This window comes from Rhinopithecus roxellana, chromosome 10 (assembly GCF_007565055.1).
Source record: "Rhinopithecus roxellana isolate Shanxi Qingling chromosome 10, ASM756505v1, whole genome shotgun sequence".
NCBI lineage: Eukaryota > Metazoa > Chordata > Mammalia > Primates > Cercopithecidae > Rhinopithecus > Rhinopithecus roxellana.
The window spans coordinates 27,458,155-27,480,341 of NC_044558.1; the positions used below are offsets into that span (position 1 = coordinate 27,458,155).

At 35.0% G+C, this 22,187-nt stretch overlaps 1 protein-coding gene and 1 pseudogene across 2 annotated transcripts in view; one reads left to right on the top strand and one right to left on the bottom strand.

Moving 5' to 3' along the window:
• Positions 1-22,187, top strand: part of NAV3 (neuron navigator 3) — a 392,378-nt gene that overhangs the window by 289,318 nt on the left and 80,873 nt on the right. For both annotated transcript variants that reach the window (XM_010359591.2, XM_010359593.2), the window contains exons 16-20: positions 1,338-1,826; positions 6,539-6,580; positions 8,124-8,284; positions 17,275-17,463; positions 20,379-20,431. In XM_010359591.2, the coding sequence (XP_010357893.1) occupies positions 1,338-1,826; positions 6,539-6,580; positions 8,124-8,284; positions 17,275-17,463; positions 20,379-20,431 (934 nt within the window). The remainder of the gene's footprint in view (positions 1-1,337; positions 1,827-6,538; positions 6,581-8,123; positions 8,285-17,274; positions 17,464-20,378; positions 20,432-22,187) is intronic.
• Positions 9,645-13,473, bottom strand: LOC104659534 (annotated as a pseudogene).

Here is a 22,187-nt window from a genome sequence, read left to right on the forward strand (position 1 = left end):
TTCTGTTCCTGGATTGTTTTTGGTTTTAAATATGTGAAGTTCTGCTCTAAGATATCACTGTTTTTAAATACCCATGTGTTTTTAAGTGGTAGGAAAATAAATGCAGTTAAAAAATGGGGGCAAATATCTAAACCTCTCTGGGTCTGTGTTCTCATCTGCAAAATGGTAGAGTGTGGTTTATAGTTAATTATGGGTTCAATATTTTTAATGTTTGTTTTTATTCTGTTGACTCAACCCAGAACTTTGATATCTTGGAAATGAAGGATTTTGAAACATTTATTTTTACGATAAAGCAATTTCAGATACCTAAAGGTTTTATTCATCAGTAGAAATATTAATGCTGCAGAACTGTCTTTTCAAAAAACTGATTCTCATTGGGAAGAATGAATTATGGCTTATAGGTAGACTAAATAGTTCTGTTTCTTAAGTAAAAGCCAATAGTGCCCTCCTGTGGCCCATTACCTATGAAACAATTTCTCATATTCGTCATAAAATATTTCACTGTAGGAAATATGGAATTCATTGCAACTTAATTAGTAATCATTATGCCATTACTTCATATCATTGTATTTCCATATTTACATAAATTTGATTCTACCATCTGCTTCATTTACAAAACTAAAATGTTTTCTAAACTGAACTCCAAAATCTATCAGCACCAGCTCTGTTTAAAATCACTATTAAAAACAAATTGTATTTGAATAGCACTGGCAACTGACATAAAACCCTTTGGCCTCTGCTGGGGAAAATACAGACAAACTGACTTGTTGCCGACAATGTCAATATTGTTTCCAACCACCTGCTCCCTGACAGTCACTCAGGCCACCAGGTACTCAACACAACTCCTAAACTTGCCTTAAGCATTCCTTCTAGATTTTGAATAAACTGTTTAAAAATTAAAAAAAAAAAAAAAAAAAAAAAAAAAACAAAAGAACAACTCATTTAAGTGTCGTCTATCGAATGCGTAGAAGTTGTTTCATTATAATGGTTCTGTAAATAGGTAACAGCAAGTATGGTCAAACTACTGAATTTGAGTGAAAGTCTCATGATCACTTAAATTATGAAAACCAGGGGTTTTCATGTTTGACTTACTTTTGTTCCACCCACTTCCCCTCTTTCCCTAGTAGCAGCCCAGTACTGACCTACCCTTATATGAGAGATTTTCCGCACCTGATAAGGAAGTCCAAGCTTATAAAAGTTCATTAACATAGAGACAGGAAGTGCTTTGTAGTTCAGTACACCAAAGCACACTTGGCTCTGTGTACTGTAACCCTAAATATTAAATGTGGATATTAGCTTCTTGGAACAACTGAAGTTGTTATTTGTTTTTCTTTTAGGTTGTTTGGTGCCAAGGCAGGTGGCAAATCTGCCTCTGCACCTAATACTGAGGGTGTGAAATCTTCCTCAGTAATGCCCAGCCCTAGTACCACATTAGCGCGGCAAGGCAGTCTGGAGTCACCATCGTCCGGTACGGGCAGCATGGGCAGTGCTGGTGGGCTAAGCGGCAGCAGCAGCCCTCTCTTCAATAAACCCTCAGACTTAACTACAGATGTTATAAGCTTAAGTCACTCGTTGGCCTCCAGCCCAGCATCGGTTCACTCTTTCACATCAGGTGGTCTCGTGTGGGCTGCCAATATGAGCAGTTCCTCTGCAGGCAGCAAGGACACTCCAAGCTACCAGTCCATGACTAGCCTCCACACGAGCTCTGAGTCCATTGACCTCCCCCTCAGCCATCATGGCTCCTTGTCTGGACTGACCACAGGCACTCACGAGGTCCAGAGCCTGCTCATGAGAACGGGTAGTGTGAGATCTACTCTCTCAGAAAGGTGAGCTTTCTTGGAGGCATTGATAACATCTTCCCCCTCTTCCCTGCACTATGCCTACCCCCCACCCCATTAAATTCCCTGATTTCACTGTGAGTGCCCCTGTGCAAAAGGATGTAAGACTGATGAAACTGGGCCTTTCATTTGCTCTTATTACCAAATTGACAGAGGAATAAAATCATTAAAGGTAGGGTGAGTGGATAATTTTGTTAATATGAATGCATACATTTATACCCAGTAGGCAATATGAATAAAATTCAAGGCATGTATTTAGATATTGAATGAGGTCTCCTGAAGACATTTTAATGATTTGGCTTAAGCTTCAGAACAACACTAGCTCCTTATGATGACTTAAGCATTTTCAAAGACCAAATTGAAATTATTCTACAGTTATGCGCAGAGCAATATGTTAAATTTGTTCCATTTGTACTTCTATAAAAAAAATAGCAGATGGGTTGCTGGGAAATCCTAGTTGACCTGGTTAAAAAAAAAATCAATTGTCAGACATGAGTTATTAGAGAAAATTATAGTGCCAGTGCCATTTTTAATAGACCGCTTAAAAAGTAATCATATTACAAAGTGTTTCTCATTGGCCATATGTATATATGTACACACTTAAAGTGGAGGATGTAACAAGGCATTTCGTACCTAATATGCTTATCATGAAGCATCCCTTTTGAGCAAATCACTCTAAATTTTTTCCTCAAAGTGATCCTTTCTTGTTTATACTGATACTGACTCTTACCACCAGGAAGATGTCCTAAAACCACTTCTTTTTCCCTGACAAATGCAATGCTATTTGTTTCTTGACGCAAGTAAAGCTTTAAACATGGTCTTGGCCACATGTGGAAAGAAATACTGGTCACGGAAAATACCTGATATATCTTTCTATGTCTTCCCCTTTTTAAAATTTTTTTATTTTTATTTTTATTTTTTAACTCTGATATTGATGTTGGCATTTGTTTTCTAGACCTTCAGCCTTACTCCCAGAACGATATTTTGAAACATCAATTAAAGCCCTTAACTAGACACTCTCTGCATTACACTAGTTTCCCCTTAATCTAGGATGTCCCAATTTGAAATTCCCCATTTTCTCTTGACTTTGTAAAATACAAAACCCAGAGCAAAACGTTGCTTCTATCCCTCTTCCTACTTGCCTAACAATGAGACAGGGACAGCCATGCAAATGGGGCTTTCCAATGATAACATAATTTTAGCACTAACTAAAATATTGGTGCTAGCTATGGTGGGCTGCTGATTACAAAATACATTTTTCCTCATAAAGAAAAAAAACTGGGCCAAGACAAACAGCTGAGTGACAGCAACTAAAATGTAACCATTTCCCTATGGTTTTGCTGTTATATGCTGTTATAGACAGCATACGTAAAAACCAGTAAGGGTTCATTTTTCCACCTAAAAAGTCGGGCTTCCTATAAAATCTTTGATTCTAGTTTCAGCATTTCTAAGGTAAATGGGCATCTTCACATGTCATTTATAAAGCTTCTAATGAATAAATTATATTAAAATACATTAACAACCTATAGTTTTAATGAATGTATCCTAGATTATATGCTCATATGTAAGGATTCTAAATGTCAAGTTGATAACCAAACCAAGCATACTGCAAATAGGTTATCATTTATTGACCACAACTACCTTCCACAATACTGGTTATTTTTTAATTATAAAGATAATCTGCAACAAGTTGGCCATTTAGCCATCAACCTATTTCTTCAGCATTTAGACATTAATCCCAGATTCAGAAATACAGTCAAGTAACTATTTATAACCAAGTAACTCTCAAATCAAAACTAGATGATAAGATTGGTTAGTTACATAGCTATAACCAAAATGCAGTTTTAATGTTTTACTCTAATCTATATTTTAACTGAAGTCAATAAAATTTTCACTGTAGAAATACACTAGAAAATATATAATTTCTTATTCTTTTTAGGCAGATTCATTTATTGTACATGTTCAATCTTTGAAATAGGCCAATTTGATTTATGCTATGTTATGTTATTTATTTATTTTGAAATGGAGCCTTGCTCTGTCGCCCAGGCTGAAGGGCAATGGTGCCATCTCGGCTCACTGCATTCTCTGCTTCCCGAGTTCAAGCAATTCTCATGCCTCAGTCACCTGAGTAGCTGGGATTATAGGAGCGGACCACCATGCTGGGCTAATTTTTGTATTTTTTGTAGAGATGAGGTTTCACCATTTGGCCAGGCTGGTCTCTAACTCGTGACTTCAAGTGATCTACCCGACTTGGCCTCCCAAAGTCCTGGGATTACAGGTGTGAGCCATGGCACCCAGCCCGAAATAGGCCAATTTTTAAAATGGGAATATTCTAACATTAAAACAATCAAATAAACACTTTTTCTGAAATAAACTTTAATTTTGGATAAATATGTTTGGCCTTTGAGCCTTAATAAAATGCATTCATGAATGTTAAGCTGTAAAAAATGCATGTTAACTACATAGCTATAGTATATAATATTAATATTAATTAGTGCCTTACAGTAAATTACTAGATTAAAATAAATTTTGATATAAGACACTGGGCTTTTTGTTTTATTGACAACAGAACTGTAAGCAATAGCAAGTTGCTCTAATCCTTTCAAGTATATTTAAGAAAGTTTATGACCTATTGAAGAGAAAAGTAGATCTTGGGGGTGATACTGGCTTCATTGTGATTAATTAATCAGTAGAATGTCAGAAATGCTAAGAAAACCAAAGAGCTACACCCAAGAGAAAATGTATTAATGTAAATATTTTAAGGCAAGTTAATTAGCGATCTATAATAAAGATGTATATAAGTTCATGATTTACCTGTTTATCTAAAATTTTAGATGATTCCTTTGATACTCATATTTAAATCGGTAGCTTTTCCTATAGATTTTCATTTTTGTTTAAATTCTTCTTTGTTGAATTAAATAAAATAATAAAATACACTTCTTTAACAGTTTTCTCTCTGCAGCTGCTCTAGGTCATTGGTGGCCTTTGAGCCATAACTGGTCTATATTTGTTTTGGGCTTTGTTTCGTGTGTCTGACTCAACTAAATTTTAAAAATAATTTGTAGTAACCAACTTTGCAAATTCCGGGTTTGTCTTTAAATGTTAGATCTGGCAACGCTGCCTTGACATTTCTGCCCAGAAGCTATTGGCTCTAGGCAGACAGTGACTGTCTGCTTCAGGCTGTTGACTAAAATCCCCACCACATTCATTTTCATGCCCTATCTGGCCCTTGCTGGCATATGAGTTTGCAACCTTTGGGGGTTTGCAGAAATTGTCCATGTTATAAAATCATTAATATCAAGATTCAAACATACTTCTAAATAAAGATTTAAATTATTTTGGTAACTTTAAATGTATTTGTTCTAATTTTTTTCATTAAATTGCTCTTCATCATATAAATATATAATTTTTATACAACTGGATGAGTTTGTCAGAAGAATACCAACTTTTAATAGTCTTTGTGGCATTAAACTTTAACTTGTACACATGGAAAGAGGTAATCCTTAAAATGACTTATGACCACATAAATGTCGTAGCACGTGTGGTTCATATTGGAGATTTCTCATATTTGTTCAATATGATTTCTTTTGTTTATCCACAGTACTAAGAAAACTTCTGTAGTCAACATGTATACTGTAACTGGTCTCCACATAATATTAGCAATTACCTTACATGGACATTACCAGTAAAGTCGTATAAAGCCTTTGGATGCTTTTGTTTGCAGTGCTAATAATGGAGTACACATAGAAGAAAACATTTTAGCTTTGGTTTGAGTGATTAAATTTCAAGTCAGTCTTTTTACATTCATGTTATATCATCCCCATTATGCATACCCTGTGTATTTAATCTTGATCATTCAAGGTCCTAAAGGAAGAAAGCTATAATTCTGCATTTTAAATTAATTTTACACTTTGCTTATCTACATGCCAGAGATTATAAAAGAAATCCCTAGACTTGTCCCACTTAGTTGTTGATATCCTCTTCCTGTATTTTTAGAGAGGCCATTTCTCATTTTCTCTAGATGTACCTTTTCATTTCTTCTTGTTACCAATTGTGAATTCCTTAAAATAGAGATGATAAAATGTACAGCCTTTTAAATACCTAATTTATGATTTCTAAAAGATGGTATCACTTAATTTCATTAAAATATTTAAATAAATGATACTAGAAACAATTAAGTTTTAAGCAAAGACTCATATATCTTTCTTCACATGTGTAAATGGGAAATAAACATGCCTTTTTATTAAAAATAATTTGAAGACAAAATATAAGTATTAAACGATGTTTTATACCATCTCTGTCCATTGGAAGTTGTCACTCTAACTTAGCCAGAGCAGATCTATCTCATTCTGCATGTGATATCATAGCAAAAATCTAGTCAGTTGCATAGGGAAGGAAAAACTAAGATAGTATTTAATCAATAGAATTCAGAGGAAAATTATGCTAACATGATTTAATCTATTTTCTAGTAATCCTGTCAGTAAACTATCATTGACTGGTACTGCCTTAGAAAGGAACTCAACATGTGTAATGGGAATAGACATCTTGTCACCTTTAGTTGGCCTTTTTCAATTAGTTAAGCATTATATGTGTGTTACCAAAAAATTATTTTTTGTAGTTCAGAGAACCATTTTTGTTGGATGTGTAATTTGGAAGTTTTGTTTACATTATGTCCTTAGGGATTTTCTTTGTTTTAACAGCATGCAGCTTGACAGAAATACACTACCCAAAAAGGGACTAAGGTATATATTTCTCTCAGCACAATTGCTGCCTCTCTCTGTTGTTATGTAAACTTTGTGTGCTGTCTCTCTTCCTTCTTTGTTTGTTTGCAGTGTAGCACATGACACTGAGGATGAAATCACTTTTAATTTTGATGGTTTCTCTGGCCCAAACAGTTGTTGAGATAGCCCCTTAGGTAGAGATACTAGTAGAGGTTGAGACTGTCACTCAAATTAAATAAATTCCAATGTGAATATCACTATTTTGAAGAAATAATGCTAAAAAATAAAATAAAATAAAATAAAATAAAATAAAATAAAATAAAATAAAATAAAATAAAATAAAATAAAATAACTTGTCCCAGGGGTTGCTTTTTTGGGGCAGCAACTTTTGGTAGAATGCAGAACTCACTTCAACAAATTAAATTAAAATTAACTCTTCTAACTTTTGCCTATTGGAGGCATATGCTTGCAAATCCTCAAAACCCATAGAGTCTACAGATGTGGGCAGTTAATGTTTAAAGGTTGAAGGATGCTACAATCTGAATCAAAGAAAACATATTTTCATCATCACAGGACAAACACTGTAATTAAAGCATGATTTTTATAAAATCCGTTTGATAAAATCTCAAAATTGTTTTAATTTCTATTTTTCAGGGGTGCTGCTCTGAGATCAACTTAAATATGAATTAATCTAATATCATTTAATAATCTCAAAATAATTATTCCATCCATAATAAAAAGTAAAATAAAAATTTAACTTATGGTCATCTTTTACTGTGTGCTTTTATCTGAGGAAGGCATATAGAATGAACTACTAATAGAGGTATAACACTGTATGCATATGAAAAGTTGGCTACTTTGGTGCTAAGAATTTACTTACGAAAGAAAATATACTTAGTTTGGTGAAACAGTGAATAATGGCAAAACTAAGTCTTTCTCCGTTATTATTTTTTCTTTCCAATTATTCAGCAATAGCAAATAGCTGGCAATTATTCCATTTTAATATTTCGTTCCAGAAATTTATTATCCAGTAAAGCGAGCACATCTCCCTCCCTATTTTTGTAATCTAGGCATGATGTCAAGTGGCAGTTTAACAAAAGAACTGTTTTTCCTTAAACAAAACAAAACAAAACAAAACAAAAAAGCTGACAATATGTATTCCATTTCCCTATACCTTCTGTGACCATCACTTCATTTCTCTTGGCCCTGGCCCACCACAGTCCTCCATTTGTAGTCCACGTTTTCACCCTCTTTACATCCTTTCTAGCCCTGTGCTTTTGAGTTCTCAATTAACTTGGCTGTCTGCTCATTGCTTATGATTTCCAACCGCATATCTGATAGAAGCATAATTTTCTCCTCAAATCCCTTTATTTTATTTTTTTCCTATGTGATTCAAACAGATGGTGTAAGATCATCTGGAAGAACTGAGCAATTATAATTAGATTCAATCTGTTTGAAATTATTGTTCATTCTGAATAGTAACCTCCTCTCAATTGTTTTCCTGTCTTGGCATTGCCTTTCCCTTGTAGATGTGCTTAAGTGTCATAGCTGTGCTGTTTTGCAGATATACCCCATCATCTCGGCAGGCCAACCAAGAAGAGGGCAAAGAATGGTTGCGTTCTCATTCTACTGGAGGGCTTCAGGACACTGGCAACCAGTCACCTCTGGTTTCGCCTTCTGCCATGTCATCTTCTGCAGCTGGAAAATACCACTTTTCTAACTTGGGTAAAATATTCTAAAATATTGATTTTGTTTTCTTTCACCACCCACTCTCACGGAAACCCAGGAATCTCTCCCTTTATCCCTCCCTTTAAATGAAAACACAACACGTTTTCATTTAAAGGGAGGGATAAAGGCACTTTAACAATACCTTTCATTTGTGTCATTGTTTACTCTTCACAGAATAATTTCCAAACATTATACTGTTTATTGCTCATGACAAATGTTTAACATAGGTTAATACTGTGATTATTTTCTAGTCTAGGCTCAGGGCTCAGAAAGGTCACTTGACTTGAAAAAGTCTTACCATTACTAAGGATTTGAGGCAGTAATCAGTTCCAGAACATCTGACTTTATGCCCAGGGACCTTTCCACTCCATTTTAGAATCCTCTTAAAAAACAGGAAAGCATCTCCTTATTTATTTGCTTGAAATATTAAAACATCCTTAAAACAAAATTAGTAGTCTTTTGTAGAAAATAGAAACAATTAGGAAGAAAAAGATATGTAATTCCATGACTCCAAGCTAACTTCTTTTAACATTGTTAAAATTAAAACTCCTTAAAATGCATACAAGAATTTCTGTTAAGACAATACTCTGAACGTTTTCAGATAGATACAATGAAAAACAAATTACCAACATAGTCATTGGGTTACTTTGTATTTAGCATCATTTATATACAGTATAAAATAATATGCATAAAATGTCATTAAAAACACTCTGAGTAACAAAATAATTAAAGCTCAATATGCCAGATACCATTTAATAGATTCAATGACTTTAAAAATCGGTTTATCTTCTATAAAGTCACATACAAAGTGTTCTCATTATTTTTATGGTAAATATTTTTATCATTCGTTTATCAGAAAAACTTGTACATAAAGATGAGTTTTGATCTTTATAATTTACCTTTGTTAAACTATCCCAGAGTACATCAATTCCATCATGAAAGTACTACTTTGACATTATATAAAAAATTAGTAATAGAAAACACACAAGCCAAAACCTTATATTCTCTAACCTTCAAGTCAATCATCAAGTTTTGTTAGATTTTTGAAGACCTGAAAATGAACAGAACTCAAACACCATACACATTTGTAATGAGGCACAACAGTCAATTTTGAGCCTTGTATTTTCCAGGTTTCAGCTGAATAAACTTCACTGCTTTCTTAGCTTTTTGCCAGTCTTGTTTTGGGACTATTTTGCCTTACTGGGCCTAAACAGAGTATAATATTAAAATATGTTAGTAAGTCATACTGAGAATAAGATAAATGCAGGTTTCTAACTCCTTAGGGACACAAATGGGGACAACACATTCCATGAACACAGGTGAATGAATGCTCATAGTTTCTCTGAGTTGGGCAGTTTCATGCAATCATTTCTTTTTCTGAGGCCAAAGTCTCTGGTTTGATCTTCCTAGCAGCTTCCAGAACAGAAAGTGAGTTTACTTTGTCTCCATATTCTTTTTCTCCATGTTCGGGAATTCCCTGCTTTCCTGATCCCACCACAAAAACTCCCCTGAGGATGAAGCCTTGGGTTTCCAGGTTTCCAGGGAAGCCTCAATTCCAGGCTGGAAGTAGTTGTACCATGTTCCCAGAGGGCTAAATCCCATAAGCATCGTCTTTTCTGTCTTTGTAGACCATAGAACTTTTTATTATCATCTAGGAGGATTTCTCTTTTGAAACAAGTTTGGAAAAACTTTATGTCAGTCCTGACCTGCTCATTAACAACTGCATAGAGGGGGACACCCAGCTCGTCCAACTTGGGTTGAGGAACGACAGGTCTGCAGCCCCCTCTTGCCAGAGAAAACAGCCTGGTACAACCACAATCACAATTCCATTCTTCCCCGCCATAGCTCCTTTGCTTTGAAAGTCATTGGTTACTTCTCCAGTGTTTTCAGGTCTATATTCTCCAGGTACTCCAGCACCTCTTTCCAAAGCTTGGACAAAAATACATCTGTGTTGGCCAGCAGCAGTGCCAAGGCAGCAGCCTCCAAGGGCTCCTGCACCCATGGACCACATCTCCACAGAGAAGCACCTTGGGTCCTCAAGTGTCTCCTTCTTCTTCCCTTCTCCCAAGCCGAGGGTTCCAAGGGCCTCATTACTTTTTCTCTTTTCACTGGAAAAAAAATTCTAATCATGTACCTATAGAATATTCACATTTTTCAATTAGTTGGACTTTCCAGCTTTCAGCCAGGACAAGACTCAAGGCTTTGTCTTTTCTATTGCAACCCTTCCCACTGTATTGAGTAGGGCTTTTAGCAATTGAAAACAATTATTTTGGTCATGGTTTCATATAAGCTAATGATTTCATATCAAACACCAAGCTTTTGTTTCCTAATAATATAATAGTGATAAGAGTCTTTGCCTATAATGCCAAAGAATGTATAGATTTTATTTACTTTAAGTTGCAGCTGATTTTTTTAAAAAGTAAAAAGCCTAACACCTTAACTTCAAAAAATGAATTTAAAATGTTTGTGTAAGTCATAGGAATATGAGACAAAATAGTTTTATACAACATCTAAAACACACCCAAATCACCTAAAATGCTATAAGCTTGCTAAGTACTTCATGTCTCCTATCAATTCTTTTCATTAATTGACATTAATTTGATTAGTTGACTCCTTATTCTATTTTTCCTCACCATTATTATTCTGATTAGATCCACCTTCATTATTCTTTAGGAGCAAAAAGACTCACCACTTACTATGTCTGACATTGGTGAAGTCATTTAAACTAATTTTGTTATCTCTTGAATGGATACATAATACGTAGGTCATATTGTAAAGAATGATGGATATAGTGTATATAAAGATGGAGACGTGTGTAAGACTTGATAGATTCTGCCAAATCATTATTTTTATTGGAAAGCATGTTTCACACTATCATAGAGTAGCATTCATCAGATATGCCTGAGTTTTGTCTACATTTAATTGAGTAGTAATTCACAAGACAGTAACCACAGAATTTTGTGAAAGACATTCACAGATTGTATTTTTAAAAGACTAGCACAAAACTATGAGATTTTTATCAAGGTCTCATTTACCACAAATGTCAAATATTTGTGCAAAGATAAGTTTATTCTAAGATTTGCATACATTAAAGTTAACATGGCAACTGAAGCCAACATGTCCATGGTCACAATGTGTTAAAAAATGAGTGATTCTGTAGCACACTTGGGAATGTATTTTATTATGTAGTTTTCACAGTTAAAACACAATTAATAAATGAAATGTGAATTATACTTTTACTGATAACAAAGCTCTCTGTAGAGCTTTAATATTCTGATGAATTAGAAAACCACTGATCAAATACATCCCTTACATTTCATTGCTATAGAAACCCAGTCTGAAAGGTCAAGTTTACCTTTCTAGGATGTGAGTTTGCCCCCTTAATCTATTGTGGTTTATGTCAGAGATATCTCAACTGTATCAGACAGGCAATGACTTAAGTGACACTGTCCTCTTGATTCTCTTCATACTTTTCCAACTACAATTCTTTCTCCTGGGGTTGCTTGTCTTAACAAAGCTGTATCATTTGTTGTAGACACAAGGTCACTTTTGAGAGTGAATGAGACTATATTAATAATTGTTCCAGGTATTAGGTGCAAACCTTGGGCAATGCAATTCATCCTCCCTCTCCTCCTTACATTTATGTGTTTACCAAGTTGTTTTTCCTTTAGACATTTTTTTATCTTAAATCCTTTTTCTGTGTTCTCATTCACAACTTTACTTCTGATCCCTCAAATCAACATTTCACTTTCTGTCTGAGACCTTTTTCAGTTCTAAAACTAAAATCCCATCAATGTGCTAGACCATATAGCCACCTCATATCAAAGTCTTTTCTTGAGTTCTTTTCTTCTATTTGTCTTATAATTTCACGTATCATCCTTCTCTCTACTCTAGTGCAAAATCTGTTTAATCAATGGTCTTACTTGAAACTGTGCTCTTCATATTGTACATTTTCAGTAGACAGGATACTGTGATTTTATCTTCAGAATATCTCCTACATCTGTCTCTCATTTTCAGGGACATTGTCATTGCTGAAGCTTTTTTAACTGTAGACAATTGCAGTAGATTTGAAATTGATCTTACTCTGTTGACTCCCTTATGTCTCAACATTTTCACCCATTGGGAGGTATAAAAGAAGATATTCCTATCCGTGTCAACTCACTCTCATGTACCTCCCCAGATCTTAGAAGCACATATGGCTTCAAATGAGGCTTTTTGAGACCTTTCTGCTGTATTGTTTCAGAGTGGAAAAAAGGATTAATTTCAAAAATGTAATATTTAAAGAGTTTTTATTGTATTTACAGTTCACGTGAACCTCTTTATTGGGCAAGAAAATAAGTACTCTTAAAATGCAATCATAAATTAAAGTTACTTTATTATTAAATTATATATATATGTAATTACCTTGAATATGTCCTCTTGTTGTCTTTTAACATCACACATTTTTCATTTGACCATTATCTTTTCTGAATAATCAGTAAGATACAGGATTATTATTAATGTTCAAAAGTTGCAGTATTCATGTTTCCTTTATTCTTTCTACCAATTAAAATGTGTTAACATATAAAATTTTTAAAAATATTACTGTAAAATATCACAACATATAGTAGAAAATTAAGATCACTACAATATGTCATATTTAGTAGACTACTGTGAGCTACTGCCACAGTAAACTATCGTTTGTGTGTCATTCCCAGTGTGCTAGCCCTAGTACAAACCATTCCCATTCAAGAAAGAATAACAAAATATAACTTACATAAATCAAAAAGTCTTTGGATGAAACTTCATTTGGTCAAATAACCCAACCACTACCCTTCAGTTTTTTTATGAATAAAAAATGAAAGAGTAAAAGGCCTCTAAGATCCATTCAAAGCCAGGAGACACACAAGAATTTCTAAATAGAAGAGAAACAGAAGAAGTCATAGTTCTTGTGAGCCATCTCATAACCTGGTGAGACTCATTATCATGCCCCCATGAGTGATAACAATTTCTCAGATTCATTTTTCACCTTGACACAAGGGTTACATGCAGGGACATTAATGTCAACCTGTCACTTCTAATATCCATCTAATATTCTCTAAATTAGATGAATCCTTTTGCATACAGTGATTGTTAAACACCTTTGCATACGAACAGTTTCTATGCTTTTGTACTCAAGCCTTCCTCTACCTTGAATCCTTTCCCATCTTCGTGCTCACCCTTCAACCTTCTCAGAATAAACTCCTGTCTTCTATTCTTTTGGAAGCATAGAATCTCACAGTCAGAAGAGACCACATCTGGTTCAACCCTTCATCTCTTATGTAAAATTTTATGACATCTCTAGCTTCTTCTTTAAACCTACCAATGACAGAAACTACTAAAATCTAGAAATAACACTTTTGGAATTCTTTCTTTAAGAGATCAAATGCCGGGCGCAGTGGCTCAAGCCTGTAATCCCAGCACTTTGGGAGGCCGAGACGGGCGGATAGCGAGGTCAGGAGATCGAGACCATCCTGGCTAACACGGTGAAACCCCGTCTCTACTAAAACAATACAAAAAACTAGCCGGGTGAGGTGGCGGGCGCCTGTAGTCCCAGCTACTCGGGAGGCTGAGGCAGGAGAATGGCGTGAACCCGGGAGGCGGAGCTTGCAGTGAGCTGAGATCCGGCCACTGCACTCCAGCCTGGGTGACAAGAGCGAGACTACATCTCAAAAAAAAAAAAAAAAAAAAAAAAAAAAGAGAGAGATCAAATAAAATTTTCCTGAATCTTCACCTATTGTTCCTAGTTATATATATCCAGATTCTACAAAATAAGTCAAAGTTAGATTGCATAAGACAGCTCTTCATGTCTAAAACAGTATAATAAACTCACTACTTAATGTCTAGCTATAGATGCAAAGGTAGAGAGTGACTTGGGGTTATTTAAAAACCCAGTCCAGCCAGACACATTGGATCATGCCTGTAATACCAGCAGCACTCAGGACACTGGGGCAAGAGGATCCCTTGTCCAAGAGTTAGAGGCTACAGTGAGCTGTGATCGTGGCACTGCATACTCCAGCCTGGGAGACAGAGTGAGACCCTGTCTCAGAATAATAGTATTTAATAATATCATAAAAACCCAGTCCACATTTATATCGGGTGCTGTTTTCCTCAAGTTACTACAAATAAGTATATAATCTTAGTAAAAGATTAGTGGCTTGGCTATGCAAATGCAATTTAAGACAAAGTTGGTAGCCCTCTTTTTCCTGATACATTGCCACATCGATTTCTCTTCTATTTAGAAATTCTTGTGTGCCTCTTGGCTTCAAATGGATCTTACAGGCCTTTTATTCTTCCATTGTTTGTTCATAAAATAATTGAAGGGTAGTGATTGGGTTATTTGCTCAAAGCAGATGGAAAGCAAAACTACCACTAGAAGATCTTTACCAATTTGTGTTCCATTCGAAAAGTTCTCTTTGTCTGTGTTACATTTGTTTTCTATTTTTATTTTTATTTTATTTATTTATTTTTTAATTTTTATTTATTTATTTATTTATTTATTTATTTTTATTATACTTTAAGTTCTAGGGTACATGTGCATAACGTGCAGGTTTGTTACATATGTATGCTTGTGCCATGTTGGTGTGCTGCACCCATCAACTCGTCAGCACCCATCAATTCGTCTTGTTTTCTATTGTATAGTTTCTCTTGTTCTATTTTACATATTAACTTTTCTCCTTCTTCAGACATCTGCCCTACTGGCTACTCTTGAAATCAGAGACTGTGTCATATTTTTCCTTCTATTCAACTACAACATCTAAAACCAGATCTGTCATAGTTATGAACTTAACTGAACACTCTTAAGCAGTTGGGTGTAATTTCTGATGGAGAAGCTATCAAAAGTGTTCGTAAATGCAAACTATTCCCTTTAAAATCTATCCTAATCCTCATTAATGTTTCATCTTGATAGAGCTAAGTATTATGTATTGAAATTGTAGAAGTACACTTCACTTGGACATCTCTGCAATCATTTAGGTAAGAATTATACAAAGCCAAAAAGCAAATAAAATATCCTTCTAACCCTATAGATACATATACTAAAATGATGCCCTTGCAAATTTGTTTAATGCTTCATTAATTTAAACAAGAGTACATTCATACTGTGAGCCAAGAATAGGGTGACTTACCCCAATCTTGCCACCTTAAACATAAACATTTTAAGTCTTGAATGTCCTACAGTGTACCTACTGGCTGTTGTCACTAATCAGACCGAAATGGTACTGATGGTCACTGCAGGCTGAAGGAATGTTCTTGAAAAATAGGCAGATCCCCTCCATCTCCCTTTTTTACTTTTTTCTTCTTTCCATCCTTTCTTCTTTTTTTTCCAATAGATTGTGCACTTTGCAGATTCGTATTTTTTTCCTTTTCCATTACATTTTAAATATGTGATTCTTAGTCCTATGCTTCCTTTTACTCCAGTCAATAACTGGCTTTATCAGAGGGTTGTTCTGTGTGTTAATTCAGTTAATATCAGAATTATCACGCGCAGTGCCTTCCAAATATGAGATACTTATCTCCAGTAACCTCTGGGTATACTTTACCTGTTTTACATTGTTTAGAGAGCCAGTACTTGTACGAAGAAGAAGTTTAGTGCCTGTGTCAAAGAAAAAAACTTAGTAAATTTTGAAGTGATGTCAGAACAACTCTAAGCCACAGACAGATTCCCCAAAGTTTTGGAAATACTCAGTAGTTCTTTTTATATCTTAAGAGGCTCCTGCCTTCTTTCTCATATACCAGTAACAAACTTGCTTTTCTTAAATATGAACATTTAGAATGTCTTTCACAATTTTTCTGCTTTGCTTTTATTCCAAATTTCACAACGGTATTGTTTTCCAATGCAGTTATACATACAATCAACCAAATATTTTCTTAAATTGATGACTACCAGATGAGGACTATTTGGCAATACGCAATAAGAAAATAAATTCTTGGCCAGCCTCGGTGGCTCACGCCTGTAATCCCAGCACTTTGGGAGGCCGAGGTGGATGGATCATGAGGTCAGGAGATCGAGACCATCTTGGCTAACACGGTGAAACCCCATCTCTACTAGAGATACAAAAAATTAGCTGGACGTGGTGGCAGGTGCCTGTAGTCCCAGCCCCTCGGGAGGCTGAGGCAGGAGAATGGTGTGAACCCGGGAGGCAGAGCTTGTGGTGAGCAAGATTGCGCCACTGCACTCCAGCCTGGGCGGCAGAGCAAGACTCCGTCTCAAAAAAAAAAAAAAAAAAAAAAAAAAAAAAAAAAAAGAAGAAGAAGAAAATAAATTCTTATCAAAAATTACAGACTTAAGATCTTAAGATACTTCTTTGGAAATATAACTTGTTTGCGACTTTTGACCATCTCATCGTGATATGCTCATCTTAAACAGAGTAGAAAATCATTTCATATAATTAACCTTATGGCATTGTGTTTAGTTATAAAAATGTTTATTACATGCTATCTCCTTATAACCTAACTTTGATAACAATGATGGTCCTAATCATGAACTTACATCAATTAAGAGCTTGAAATGACTGAGAGTATTTGCCTGGAAGCATTAAAAGCCCTTCTTGGGAAATTTAGATGTTTTATAATTTACTTTCTTTTTGGTGTTGCTTTTTCCATTAAAGTGATGATTATTTTTTAAGAGAAAACCGAAAACTCTAGAAAGACCATCTTTTCTTCATAACAGGTAGCAGAAAATACCATGTTATTACATTTCTAGCAAGAGCAGTAGAGGTGACCTGTTGGTTTTGTGTACTGTTGCTTTAGAAATTGACATAAGGCCTGCCATGAAAGTGCCAGAGGAAAAGAGGGACTCAGTGGGATCTGTTATTGGATATTTCAGAGGCAGACTCTTACCTTAAGTAGGGACTCACTATACATTCATGTTTTCATAAGAATTGGGATCATGTTCTTACTTTCTATCAACCTGCTATTTTCATCTTTCAAGCTTCAGAGTAATAGGCTCTGTGTGCTTTGTTTTTCAGTGAGTCCAACAAATTTATCTCAATTTAACCTTCCTGGGCCCAGCATGATGCGCTCAAATAGCATCCCAGCCCAAGACTCTTCCTTCGATCTCTATGATGACTCCCAGCTTTGTGGGAGTGCCACTTCTCTGGAGGAAAGACCACGTGCCATCAGTCATTCAGGCTCATTCAGAGACAGCATGGAAGAAGGTAAGTGTTGGGGGGGAATAAAAATGAAATCACTTTATTTAAACCCTGAGAGGGAAACCATCGAATCACTCACATCACAAAGATTTCTGAAGAGGAAAATAAATTAGTGTAATTATCATTTGGGAAACTAGAAGCTTGAAGAAGTTTTATTCTGGATTATCTTCTATTTATTTATGCATTTGGAAATATGGCAGAATTTGTTTAAATTAATACTTGGCTGTAGAAGAGTTTAGACTACATCTACTTTTCCAATACAGAAATATACATAGAAACTATTTTCCCAGGTGCATCAAATAACAGAGCAAATGTTTTGTTTGACATTTCGGTTAAAGAGCCATAAAGACACGCAAACCAGAAACATTATTTTATGAAAATACCACATGTTGATGATTTACATTCCCAGAAATTCCCTCTCGTGCTAATTTTTTGTTATATCATTTTAGAATTCACATTGTACCTACTTTTTTGCTTATAAGTCATTATTTCTTCATCCAATGGCAATAAAATTGTCACCTAACCTAATAAATATCTTTATAGTTATATAGTTCTATGTAAACACTCTAAATAAATCAGCCTGAAAACTTCAGGAAGCTGAGTTGATGCTCAAATATAAATATTTTTCTAAACTTTAGAAGCTCAAATGTCAAATTTAACAAAATTTGAGAGACTTTTCTCTTTGATTTAATGAATTTTTTTTTAGTATCCATAAAGAAAACTTAGAGCATACATATTATAAAGCATTTCAGCTGAGGATAAAATAAAACTAGACATAAAATTCAAATTGATTAGAATGAAATTATTAACCTTAATAATTATGTTTAAAAGAAAGGTCTCCAAATCTTAAGATATACCAGAGTTTAATCCTTTTGCCATCCATTTATTTGTGGTGTAAATTTAGGCAAGTTTCTTAACTTTCTTAGCCCTAAGTTCTGCATCTGTAACTTCATAGACTTGTCACAAGGATGAAATATGAGAGTAAAGAACAATTCTGTTCCATTATCTTTTCCCTTCCTACCTTCTTATTTAAAGTATCTTCTGACTGAGGGGTTAGGCAGCAATGAAAATTGACTCATGTTTTTCAGGTCACCACTATGGATTTAATATACTGGCACTAAATCAGTAGAGAAGAGTTGTCATTGCCTTTTGCAATATTAAACAAACCACTAAGTTCACTATGACAGACAGTGAATTATATCCAGTGACTCCACTGATTGTTGCCATGTAGACAGACAACACAATTATTCTCAAATGTGAGGACACTGCTTTCTGAAATGGTTCTGTTGCTCTCTTCACAGATAGGCTTCTTATAATACTTTTAAAATAATTTGGTAAGCATACAGATGGCTTTCTAGAGTGCAGCATTTACAAATAAAGTGATTTTTATATACTGGGAAATTCTGACCTTCAATGTATGAGGATTAAATAATCTGAATTTCTGAAAGCTAGCCTAAGTGGGCAAGATGGCTTTTTTGTGCTCATGCATTGAATACTGACCTATTCTAGTTCTTAAATGGTGATCTAGATTCAAGATTTATTGAACTAGATTGAAGTAACTTTATTGATATCCTACCTAATGCTCACACTGACAGATGAAGAGACTGAGCCACATGTTCTAAGGTCATAAACAAAAAGAATGAGAATGAGATCACCTGATTAATTGTTCACCTTTCTTCTGGTACATCAGGGTAACACTTTAGTTTATGAGGGTATTATTAGAGATTGAAAGAATTTTTTTTTAATAATTGACTCAAATACCAACATTTTACACATCACATAGAGTAGTAGCTTTGCCCAAGTTAGAAAACTGGGGGTTCTTTATTCCTCTTTTGACCACATCTATATACTCAGTTTTAAAAAGGTTCTTCCTGGTATCCTTCAATTCCATCCCCTTGTTTTCATCCATGTTGCCACAAACCTAGTGCAGCTATTCCAGTCCTCTCCTGATCAGGTCTTAAGCACCTCCCATATGTCCTTGTAGTACCCACCATATTGATCTCAGTAGCATTCATAGTACTCTATTGTAAATAGCGTTTACATTATATCTTCTTTTTGAGCTTTTGGGATTTTATCTTATTTATTTTTGTAGTTCCAGGATCTAGCAACAGCTTGTCACATTGTTCATGCTTAACTAATGTTTGTTTAATGCACAATGAGCAGAAATAGCCATACTACTCCATAGTAAAAAGAGGATAAACTTTTCTGCAAATATTATTCAGCACCATTTTATCCACCTTTTGGGTTTAGTACATTGGAAGTACAGAAGTATAAAGCAGAATGCCAATGTTTATAAAGGTATTTGAAATAGATAAAAGCCAGTGTGACATTTCCATTCTCAATTTCTCTGAGACACCACCTTGAAAAAAAAGAGTATTTTTCTCTTACTAAAATTAGTAAAGGAACAGTAATTCCACATTTATAAGAGTATGATTGATGCATCACAGATAATGTTGTAATAACACGTTAGATAAAAGTACTTATTTCCCTGAAATTATATGGGGAAAAAAAATCTGAAAATGGACCTTTGTTGGACACAAATGAAATAAATAAAGTACATATGTTTTTTAAAGTTTAAAAGTTTATGGCAACTTTAGTTTGGGTTTCCATGCTATTCTATTTATTATATGGGAATTTACTGTAGCTTTCAATGTGTACGAAACAGGCTGGTAGGGCTCATGCTTGTAGACTTCTGTCTAATAATTTGGCAACTGAGGTACTTTAGGGAGTATGAATGGGGCTCTTCCATGTCTCAATGTCCTGATTGCCAAAAATTTATAGCAGGCTGGTTCTCAGAATCTTATAGTCAGTTGTTATTACTTAATTTCCCTAACCACCCGTTCTTTACTTTTTCTGTAAAGGCTGGGGTTTTTGAGTAGACCTCATTATTTTAACTCTGTTGTTCTCTTTGTTTTCTCCAGTTCATGGCTCTTCATTATCACTGGTGTCCAGCACTTCTTCTCTTTACTCTACAGTAAGTAATGGCTGTTAAGAAAAAGCTTGTGCTTTTGCCATGCACACAGATGATGAAATAGATCACGTTACTGTGAATAGATCACAATCATCTCTGACTTGTACACAGGAGTTGTGTAGTGAAATAAGGGCATACTCTAAGCTGCCCAATACCCAAGAATGTGCCAGATGCTCCACCAGCCATTCTTTGGTCACTTACATGTGCTTTCATTTGGCTTTTGTGCACTCATTATAATCAATGAGTGGATGTAGAATTCAATTTCATAAAACCTATTGAGGTATGACTTGGAGTCTCTGAAACCATGTGGTCTGCTATACTATCATTTTAGTAATGACAAGTTGTCCATGTTTTGTTCTCTGAGCCATGACTGTTAATTGTTCTATAGTATTTTCTCCTCATTTTTTATTTTTAAGTTTATTGTTGAGAGGATTATTGAAGGGTAAAAGCATGAAGGATAAAGGGTAAAAGCATAAAAGAACCAGAGATGTTTTTTTAAATATGCCTTTTGAAAGAGTGTGATTTTTTTAATTTTAATTTTTATTTTATTTTATTTATTTATTTATTTATTTTTGGAGTCGAGGTCTTGCTTTGTCACCCAGGCTGGAGTACAATGACACAATCATAGCTCAATGCAGCCTTGAACTCCTAGATTCAAGTTATCCTTCTGCCTCAGCCTATCAAGTAGCTAGGACTACAGGCACGCACTACCATGCCCAGCTAATTTTTAAATTGTTGTAGAGACAAGGTCATTGCTATGTTGCCTGGGCTGATCAATACCCATGGTCTCAAGCAATTCCTCCTGCTTTGGCCTCCCCAAGTGCTGGGATTGTATGTGTAAGCCAGCACACTTGGGCAGAAACTTTATTTATTAAGAGAAAAATACCAGTGTTTCAAGTTCTTTTGCAAATGTGTGAAATTATAATTCATTTTTGACAAGGAGAGTTTTTCTGTTTGTTAAATACAATTCTATCCTTTTTAAAAAGTAGCTTACAGGAAGTTATGTTTTATGAGTGAGTCATTTTAGAGCTAGGTTAACAGTGAGGTATATTTAAAAGCAGCCTACTGAATCTCAATGAGACTTGAGTACTATGAATAAGCCTTAATCCTGTATTGTAAGGTTCATGAAAAGTTCATAACCTCTGCTGTCACTGATTAACTGAGCAATCCTGGGCAATAATTTTTTCACTCATTTTCATTAAGTTCAAATGTTTGTTTGAACCTTCTGTTTATAGGTTAATCTCATATATTTACTGCCTGACATAGTCATTCAAAATCAGACTGTTATTGGCAGAGGTAATATTTTTCTTATTTCTCCTTTCAATGATTAAAATTGCCCGTAGCTTCTGGAAATTAAGAAATCACTATTAGTGTTTAGGTAAATGTACTTTTTATGCAAATGGATAAAGTGAGGAATGTATAAACATGCATGAACAAAACACATAAAAGAAATATATTAAGACTTAGTAAGATGGCCGAATAGGAACAGCTCCAGTCTCCAACTCCCAGCGCGAGGGACACAGAAGACCGGTGATTTCTGCATTTTCAACTGAGGTACTGGGGTCATCTCACTAGGGAGTGCCAGACAATCAGTGCTGGTCAGCTGCTGCAGCCCGACCAGCAAAAGCTGAAGCAGGGTGAGGCATCTCCTCACCTGGGAAGCACAAGGGGGAAGGGAATCCCTTTTCCTAGCCAGGGAACTGAGACAACACCTGGAAAATCAGGTAATTCCCACCCCAATACTGTGCTTTAAGCAAAC